Source organism: Haliotis rufescens, unplaced genomic scaffold (assembly GCF_023055435.1).
Source record: "Haliotis rufescens isolate VD_foot unplaced genomic scaffold, xgHalRufe1.0.p SCAF_9, whole genome shotgun sequence".
Taxonomy (NCBI): Eukaryota; Metazoa; Mollusca; class Gastropoda; order Lepetellida; family Haliotidae; genus Haliotis; species Haliotis rufescens.
In genome coordinates this window covers 15,143,138-15,153,614 of record NW_025964383.1, presented here as the reverse complement: position 1 = coordinate 15,153,614, position 10,477 = coordinate 15,143,138, and the positions used below count along the sequence as shown (strand labels likewise).

The following is a 10,477-nucleotide window of genomic DNA, read 5'->3' as shown; positions in this document are numbered from 1 at the left end:
TGAGGGAGGGGGAGGTGACTGTCATGAAACTCATGCTGGGGGCTTCCTTTGTGGGAGGAGGGTGTGTGTGTGTGTGTGGGGGGGGGGGGTGGCGTGTGATAGCATGGACTTGTATATAGGTCTGTGATGATAGTTGTGAAACTGATGGGGGGAGGGGGGATGTCGATAGTTGTGAAACTGATGGGGGAGGGGGGGTTGAAAGTTGTGAAACTGATGCTGGACTGAGTGCCAAGTGCAACATTTGTAGGACTTCCTTCGGGAGGGGTGGGGTGGGGGGGTGATAGACTTGAAACTGATGCTGGACTGAGTTCCAAGTGCTACATGTGTAAGACTTCCTGAAGCACTCATTGGTTCTTACTGATTGGGTCATCTGTGAGGTCAGATGCAGGTCAGTCTCAATGACCAGTCCCTACATCCCGACATCCAGGCTAGCTGTCACCCTGTTCCTGACACAACTGTGGACCTACAGGAACAGTCATACTGTAAACATAACCTGGCACAATGTGGACTAAAGTGAAAGATTTTGGAAAATATTTGCTCAAGATGGTGAGTTTGATGAACTATCAGTCGATTTCACAACAATCTGTTAAAACTAGACTCTGATTAATCTGGATTTATGTCAATTCTGGACCACATTTATGGCCCAAATTTACTAACCCTAAGATAAATGATTGATTTATTTATTTATTTATTTATTTATTTATTTATTTATTTATTTATTTATTTATTTATTTTTTATTTTTTTATTTTTTTATTTATCTATCTCATGAGGCCTCTGTCTACATAGGAATAAACTATCACAAAACATGCATGAGTCCTGTTTAGACTGATTCCACTGTAGAATGTCAGATGGGTTTACAGGACTTTACTGTAGTTGAGGGTTTGACACTGATTGATGATGGTTGTGTGGGGCTCCAATTGTTGTAACGTCCTCATTACCCCTGATTTGTGATGGTACAAGTATTCTGAAATCCATATACCTAAAGACAGACCAAGATAGATTATATCGCAATAATGTTGCCAAGGCGATTAATCAAAATTTGAAACACCTGTATCTGGATGAGATCGGGGAAATAAATATTACCATCAGTGTTGGCTGCAGCTGCCTCCCCAGTACCATGTGGTGGTAATTCTTCAGCGCATAGCGTAAATAATCTTGTATGTCTTCCTTCATATCTGTCATCTGTAAACAATGGTTCAGCGTTGAAAACATTACAGCACAATAAAACCTTATAAAGTAAACACAAAACTAACAATGTCCTCTTCATCATTTTTGGCAGATTAGTGCAGATGAGCAACATTCTCTAATTCTGAAGGGCGGTCGGTAGTCTAGTGGTTAAAGCGTTCGCCGTCATGCAGATGACCCGGGTTCGATTCCCGACATGGGTACAATGTGTGAAGCCCATTTCTGGTGTCCCCCGCGTGATATTGCTGGAATATTGCTAAAAGCGGAACAAAACGATACTCACTCACTCACTCACTCTAATTCTGATTCTAGCAAAGCTTATCACATAGCCGAAATAGTAAACTTTGTGTCTCGGAAATAGACACAATATTGTTATCTAAACCAGGGTCTACCAAGTATTATTCAGGCCAGTGTAAAATATATCTGAGATGTGGGGACTGGTCGCCCAGTAAGCTGCAATTTGCTGTATGTCAGGGGCATCACGTAGGTGTGCCAGAGTTCTAATTATCCGGGTTTGAATCTCAGAAATAAACCCTGATTATGGTTCATGGTTTGTCATCAAAATACCCCATCGCCTGGTGTTTCATCAAGCAGGGTTAGAAACAACAGCTTTTGTCCACTAGTCCTTATAATGATAACATATAGCAAAACCCTTAAAATGGGCCAATTTCTACTAGTCCTTAGGATACCTTTACTATTGGGCAGTTTGGTAAGGACTACAGGACTAGTGCCAATTTCTATCGGTGATCAAGGTAGTAAATACCAAAGACCTCTGTTTCCTCCCACACCGTGTCGTGATGGAACGTACATACTGTTCAAAGCCATCTTCCCGAGGCAGGGTGTTGACTGACTATAAAAGTCCAATTTCCACCTTTGCCGAACTAGGTTGCAGTTTCGTGGCTCGATTGTAGCGCCACCAGTGGCTATTACAAGTTATGTCACTTCTATATCCCTCCTTTTGACAAATCACATTCCACCTATCATATTACTTGCATTTGCTTGAAACAAAATGGCGGCACCCAGTCAGAATGATCTGATCGATAATCCAGATCTAGATCGTAATAAAACAAGTCTTTAACCTCCCAAAGTGCATCCAATTATTTGAGCACCTTGATTAAAAACATGAAAAGGTTTGGAAAATATCTGTCAACTCCGAGTTGACGGTACACATGCTTTGCAAATCCTGCAATGGACCTAAATCACACGGAAGTTTACGAACCGGGTGTTGATTTCGTTACGAGATTTTGATTCGACTATGCATAGACTCGTTAGTCGAGCCAAGATATTACTAGCAAATTGCAGCCAATTTCGGCAAGAGTGGAAACTGGACTTTTGTTATCAGTTAACTCCCTTGCCTCGGGAAGATGGTTCAAAGCAGGGTTGAACCCAAGTCACTGACTGTATATAATATTTTAGCCATGGTATAACCTGTCGTATATCCCCTTTGACTGCCATCCATCTCCCGCATCCCCTGTGTGCTCTGTGTGACCTTCTGTCAGTGCAGTTAGCAGTCAGGGGCAGAGACCACCATGTGAAGCTGCTGGGATTGAGGGATGTGTCTGGAGTAACCATGGATGTTGTCATTATATAACCACACTGAACTCATGAAAGAGAGAACCTTTTAATTATCCAGGTTGTGTGGTTATTTTCTAGATTAAGGATGACATCGAGCTGTCCTTAGCCTTATTCCTACTTTTAGAGATTTATTAGGAGTGTGAGATGTGGGGTCAGAAGCCACCATTTCTTATCAGTTCTTGGGGCCTTGGATTGTTTTGTTTTTTTCAAAATAATTTGTTCCAGAAGATACTTGAAGAAAGTAATTTTGCTTCAGATTACAAAAAATAATTGCTAGGTCTCCTGAAAAGAAACTGGTTCAAAATATATTTGTTTTGCTTCAGACTTCACTGAGTGCTGTGAAGTGGCAATTAATTTATTTGACACTGGCAGCAGGCCAGCCCATGTTTCAACTTTGATACATGTACGGAACCAGGGTGCCACCTGGTTTTGTCTGGTGCAGCTGAGTTTTAATGTCAAGTGAAATCAAGTTCCTTAAATGGAGCCCTGGATTATAATAAACAGTGACAGTATACTATGCACACATGTATATATGATAATAGCCCAATAAGCAATTCTGACATGGGAGTGGTGTATTATGTCACATCATTATGTGGGCTATATCGGGAGGAAGGGGTAGGTGTAATACAAGTGCACAGTGGGGTCAGTCCTATACAAAAATAGCTGTCACCCACACAGTGTGTGTGTCAAGGTGCAAGGCATCAGTGTAGGGAGTGTAGGATACAAGGGAAACGCTGTCTCCCATTCCCATCTCAACATCTTCATCCTGGCTGGTGTCACACATTGTAAGCTCCTCACAGTGTCTGCTGTGGGGGGATGTAGATACAGGTGATATCATCTCCTCTCTACCTCCGACATGAGTGTAGATTTATGTGTACAGAGACATATCATGATGGCAGCTCAGGAGGTATTGTCAGGGGACATTAATTCACTTCAGGGCACATTAATTCACTTGAGGGCTCAAAACATTTCTCAAACCCAACTTGTCCTGCAGGGCAAGAAGATAATATTTTGTACTTGTCCAGCAATATTTTCACTTGCCCTGTTAAATTTCATAAGGGGCGGTCAGGTAGCCTAGTGGTTAAAGCGTTCGCTCGCCATGCCGAAGACCCGGGTTCGATTCCCAACATGGGTACAATGTGTGAAGCCCATTTCTGGTGTCCCCTGCTGTGATATTGCTCGAATATTGCTTAAAGAGGAGTAAAACCATACTCACTCACTCAATTTCATCAAGTCTTATGTTCTCAGTTTTTATTTACGGAAGACAGTGCAAAATCTGCCATCTACGTTCATCTCCGCCAATTCAAACTCGCTCAACCCTGCGTCTTGCAGGTTTTTTTTGGTTTTTTAATTATCATACTGTTTTTGAGACATTTTCCTTTTCTTGAGCTCTTTGTTAGGGAAATCATGTTTTTTTTGTTAACCCCACCATCTCCATTTAATATCTTCCGTATGCCAGAAAATCAATCATGACAGCTGTTCACTATCGCTTTGACATTTGAGTGTCAGTAACGAGTCGCTCACAACAAAAACACTTTTTGTTAATTATCTCTTTTAACATGTTTAAAAACTAGTTTCGATACATGCTGCACAAACCACTTCCTGTTTACTTCTGTAACCTGATGATCTTCTCAAGGCAAGGACTATAAAATCATGTGTCAGTACCTAGATTAAAATTATAAAAAGATTTGCAAAATACCTGTAGATGACCTGTTGTCTAGTTTGTTATGCGATTTGGATTGGACTATGCATACACTTGTTAGCCCAGTCAAAATGTAACACCGGAATTCCAGCCTAGTTCGGCAAGGGTGGAAACTAGACTTTTAATGTCAGTAAACTTCCTTGCCTCGGGGATGTGTTCTGTAATAGACAGTTGCCAAGTAAATCGTCTATTTATGATATTAGCAACATGTATGAGGTTGTTATTACTTAGATCGTGCAAGGGATGAAAACATATTTTAGGTTCGACATTATCTTGCATATTGTATTGAAGCGATTAGACATAATTGAAATATATGTACTCGCCCCGGTAGGATGAGCGTTTCTTCAATTCTTTCTCGCCCTGCACATGTTGCCACTACGAGTGTGGATTTTTCGAACCTTGCACTTTCAACATTCTGGAGTCACTGTCAGATCCATGAATGGACACAACGCAGCAGTAGTAGGATGATACATGGATGCATCGGTGGATCATGATTTGTTATAAGTATGATCACACACAAAGCAAAAAATATTAGTTCTTACTTTACCTACATAGTCTACATCCCTCATCAGTCACTCCATCTGTCACACTTTCATTAGTTTTTGTCACTTTTAATTTTTTCTTTATTATTACCATAACCATGCTGGGTTTGATTCTCCACATGGATACAATGAAACCCTGATCTTGTGTTCCCTGCAGTGCTGAATAATTGATTGAATATTACTCACCCAGTGTCTCCATGGTTCACACTTAGGTTTTGGTGGTGGTGTAGCTGAGTGGTGAAAGTGTTTGCTAATATCCCACCGAATACCTGAGTTTGATTCCCCTAATCTGTATAAAGCCCACTTCTTGTGTCCCATGCCATGATATAACAGGAATATTGCTTAAATTGGCAGAAAGCCATGTGTGACTCACTCACTCACTCACGAAGATCAGGGGTAGAATAGGCCTTCAGCTGTAAAGGGCGTCGTAAGAGGCGACTTACAGGATCGGATGATCAGGCTTGCTGTCTTGGTTGATGCATGTCGTTGTATCCCACTTGTGTGGATTGATGTTCATGATGTCAATCACTGTATTGTCTGGTACAGACTCAATTATCTACAGACCAGCCTTATATATCTGGAATATTGCTGAGTGTGGCGTTTAACAACAAACAAACACACATTGATCTTATCCAGGTTTTTGTATTGTTCTTGCTGTGTTCTGTGCCTGGCCTGCTCCTTGTCAAGACGAGCCTAGCTAGCACCAGAGAGCTTTACTCTCTATAATGTTTAGTTACACTGACAAATGACCATGGCTGGCTCAGGGAGCCCACAGCAAGGTGAAGAGTGGTGTGGAATGCTAATTGGGTGCCGCTTCATAAATCTCTCACTGCAAGCCATGATTGATGTTGTTACAAATTGAAAACAGAATTTCAAAGTAATTACTTGACACTGCCAAAGTTTCACCAAATGCAAGAGGCTGGATATGGGACTGTATATATTATTCATCAGTGTTAACTCCCTGGGATAGGCCACTCAATGTCATACATGCCTCACAGTCGTCACCACTGACTCACAAGTTCCTTTTTCTAATTTTTCTTACCACACCAAAATTTGGATAAGACTCTTCAGTGCAAGGTATCTTTTTTCTTTCTTTTTATGGGGGCACGGGTGGTCCAGTCGTCTAAGGCGCCGCAATTTGCTGTGCAGAGTTGCATCCCTTGGGCACGCCAGAAACCTATGATTATGGGTTCAAATCCCTGTTCACCCCGATTATGTTTCTAGGTTTGTCAGCCCATACCCGTGCTTGTGGGTTTCACCCAAGTGGTAAACGTCTCAGACCTGCATCACTTAGAGATTTCCTCCCACATTAAGCTGACTGGACGTGATAATACTGGAATACTGTTAAAAGCAGTGTTAAACCCAACTCACTCACTCTTTCTTTTTATACTCATCAGTAAAAGTGACATGTCTGTGCTGTTTAGCTGGAATATTAGCTGGAGTTTTAAACAACAAACAAAACAAACAAAATGTTGTTGACTATGACCTAAAACAAGATTCTCTCACAGCAGTGAAACGTTTGTTGCTTGGCTCTGGCTATTTGGCGACAACCCACAAGTTGGATTCAAACACCACTGTCTGCTAACTCAGCGGTTAGGGTGAATATTAACTCTCAAGGCAATAACACGTACCTGGTGTTAATCACCAGGAATAGGCCTATGCTAAAAGATCACATGAACAGTCCCTATAGACTCTTCAGTTCAAGGTTGACTCTGCCACACATTAAGCACAACACATGGCACCCTCTGACATCATTGATAACCGGGATGTGTACTGATGACAGCTCTGACATTGATGTGGCAGGAAGTTCCTGATTGCGTAGAAGATACATAGTAGATATATATGAGGATCCTGAGGGGGGGGAGCAGGGATGCACACCCTATATATATCGGCCAGTACATAATTGTAAATATTTGAGCCTGGCCATACAATCCAGTGGTTGACATCATGAGCATCGATCCATGCAATTGGGATATGATGACATGCAATCAACCAAGTCAGACATACATCCACTCTCCTGGCAGCAGTATCAGGTTCTTCAGACTTCATCTTACACGTGTAACTCCCTCATCGGATGCCTTGCCACCCGATCCATTTAGTCGTCTCTTACAACAAGGATACGCTGTAGCATGGGGATGTATGTTTTTACCGGTATCCCCATGGGTTTAATGATAAGTAATGTGGGTGATCAGATATGCCATACAGACCCTAAAACACAACCAGATCTGAAATTCCCAAATTAGTACATTGGCCAGTCAAGATTTCTTTATATCAGTAGACAATTTGAACAGAAATCGTAAAATGTTCTCATTTCAGAGGGTCTGGTTTAGTCTAACTCTAAGTGTAAACATATTGCAACACAATAACAAACACATTTGACTTGGCTGGCAAACACAATTTGATTTGAGCACTGTTTGTATATAAGTAGCACCAGTCCTTAGGGCTGGGACTGGTAACTCGGGTACCCGGGTCAGGTGGGTACTGAGTAGGACCCGGGTACCCACAGGACTACCCGGACCCGTGGTTAGTCACGCGATAATATTGTTTAATGGCAAAAATTATCTAGAACTCTATGGTTACATTTTAAGGGATAAATGTTTACATTTCTTTCTGACTTTGCACACATTCCTTCTGACTTTATATGTATGCATAATGATAAAACATCAGTCAACGTCAGTGAATGCATGACCAGATCGGTTTATACGTGTATCTAAATTTATTTTGACAGGAGTACACTCAATCTATTCCCAATAGGACATGGTTTACCTATCTCTTGAGACCTACAGCGGGTACCTGGGTAGGGTCTGGTAATAGGGAGGTGGGTACCCGGGTAGTAAATTTGGACTCGTCCCAGTCCTACTAGTCCTGCACCATGACTGTGGAATATATTTATTTTATGAAAAAACAAAAACAATATAGAAATCTATGCAAAAGCAAGTCTAGCCAGCTCTAGCTAGCTCTGTTCCACAGAAATCAGCCTAGGGTAAATTATTTTTTTTATTTCAAGAAGTCAAGAAGGGTACTGTGTAGTTTCAGATTTCATAGCCAAATGATCGTCTAAAGTAGCACTTGTGACAAAATACACCTCAATACACAGTGTCAATGAGATAGTTAAATCTCTGAAATTAACAGTGAAGGTAACTCCTGTTGAGAGGGCCTCTTTTTGCAAATATATGGTATCCTAATGTACCCTTATCTCTACACACATAAAAAATATGATAACATTTTACTTCTGGACAGCTGCCATTATTTCTTGGTGAGACACAGAACACACACGGCTGATTAGAAGCAGGGGCTTTGTTTAATGGAGGATAAATCTCGCCCTCGGGAACAGCCAGATAAAAGAAAGATCAGTGATGGCTGCCCGACCAGTCAAAGAGTGGCGTTTAAAGTATGTTTATGTATGTCAAGGGTCATAATCACTACAACCTGGAAAAAAACCATCCCACATGTTGGAGGGAGATAAGATTCTGACATGGGGCATCAGTGGGGTGAGTGGGCCGCCATACACTGACCACCTGTTGATGCAGGGGAGATTGGAGTGGAATGTCCGGGGGCTCAGATAAGTCCAAGGGACCACTGGCAAAATGCTGGCTCCAAATTGTTTGTTTGTTGTTTAACGCCGCACTCAGCAATATTCCAGCTATGTGATGGCGGTCCGTAAATAATCGAGTCTGGACCAGACAATCCAGTGATTGGCATCATAATCATCGACCTACGCAATTTGGATACCATGATATCCATCAACCAAGTCAGAGAGCCTGACCACCCGATTCCATTAGTCGCCTCTTAAGACAAACATAGTCACCTTTTGTGGACCTCTTCTACCCCAGATCTTCACGGGTCAGGGGTTGCAGTAACCGATCTGGAGTATGTGTATCAACGTTCTGGTCTCGTCAAATCTTCCTAGATGTTGTTGTATGCCATATCAACAACACAGGAGCTACACCATGGCAGCCTGTAAATGATAAATCAAGGCAAGACAAACCAGTCAGAAATAAGTCAAGGGTCCTTGTCATAACCCTAATGTTAAACATGAAGGAGGTCCAAACATTCAAACGACATTAAAATATGACCTAAAGGACCCTGGCACCCCCCTTAATGTCAAATGCTGCAAGTTATTGTTTGATAAAAGAACGGTCCACGTCATCTAGGTACGTTGCCACGTGCAATAAACCGATACTGTTAATTCACCTCTAACGACAAGCAGAAGGTTGCTGGGTACATATTCTGATCTGAGACTCATACCCTTTATATGTTGTTTTGTTTCCTTTTTGCTGGACTCTTAGTCTGTCTGGGGGCACGGTGGGCCCAGTCGTCTAAGGTGCCGCGATTCGCTGTGCAGAGTTGCGTCCCTTGGGCACGCCAGAAACCTATGATTGTGGGTTCAAATCCCTGTTCACCCTGATTCTGTTTCTAGGTTTGTCAGCACCATACCCATGTTCATGGGTTTCACGAAGTGGTAAACGTCTGAAACCTGTATCACTTCAGGCTTTCCTCCCCGATTAAGCTGACATGCCGCAATATAACTGGAATACTGTTAACAGCGGCGTTAAACCCAACTCACTCACTCACTCACTTAGTCTGTCTCACATTGTCTGAACCATATCATCTTCCCTTCCACCCAGGCCTTTCTGTAATACTGTGACCCAAACTCAAGCAAGTCTGGATATTCCACAGGTTCCGAAAGTCACGTGATACAGGGGCTCCATTTCAATTTACATGTAGTTGCTTCTTTCTATCAAAACAATACATTTTGAGAGACTGCATATTGAGAACTAATCATAATAGGATGACCACAGTATCTGGAATCTCACAGAAATGTTAAAAATGAACTTTTTACTTGTCGCACAACTTAAAAGCTTTTAGCGTAAAGAGAGTAAGAGATGTGATAAGAGGTTATGTATAAAACTTGTCTATATCTGTAGGAAGCATTCCTCAGGAGTTTATAACTAGGTGGTGTGGAATGAGATGTGAACAGCTTGGGGGAGGCGCCTCCATGCTTGGCAGCAGTTCCCAGTCAATGTCAATATATAGTTATACCAAGGTTCCATCCTTCCGTCCGTCCGAAAATGTTATCCGTGCGATTTCTTTTAAACTATTCAGTGGATTCATTTCGAACTTAGTACATATAATCTGTGTCATATGGAGGGGTGCAGTCAAAAGAAAAAAATTGTTTATATTAATGTTCCATTTTTTTATGAATTTTTCAAACCCTAACCCTATCCATTATTTAATTTGAAACTACTGACACACTAGGTGGGTCGGGGGTCGCTCACTTTTGCCCTTGTTTAGAACTTGATTTAAATGTTTACATTTTTTTTTTCATTTGAACATTGAATAACATGTTATAACTAGGTGGTGTGGAATGAGATGTGAACAGCTTGGGGGAGGCGCCTCCATGCTTGCCAGCAGTTCCCAGTCAATGTCAAGCATGCTTGGTGTTGTCAAGCTGTTCATTTCTTAGAACTT

The 10,477-nt window shown here is 41.7% G+C and overlaps 1 protein-coding gene across 1 annotated transcript in view; it reads left to right on the top strand.

Moving 5' to 3' along the window:
• The first annotated feature begins 447 nt into the window (after positions 1-447).
• The window catches only part of LOC125371720 (glycerophosphodiester phosphodiesterase domain-containing protein 5-like), a 51,312-nt gene continuing 41,282 nt past the window's right edge, over positions 448-10,477 (top strand). The window contains exon 1 of the mRNA XM_048391117.1: positions 448-546. Coding sequence (XP_048247074.1) covers positions 502-546 — 45 coding nt within the window. The 5' untranslated portion in view covers positions 448-501. The remainder of the gene's footprint in view (positions 547-10,477) is intronic.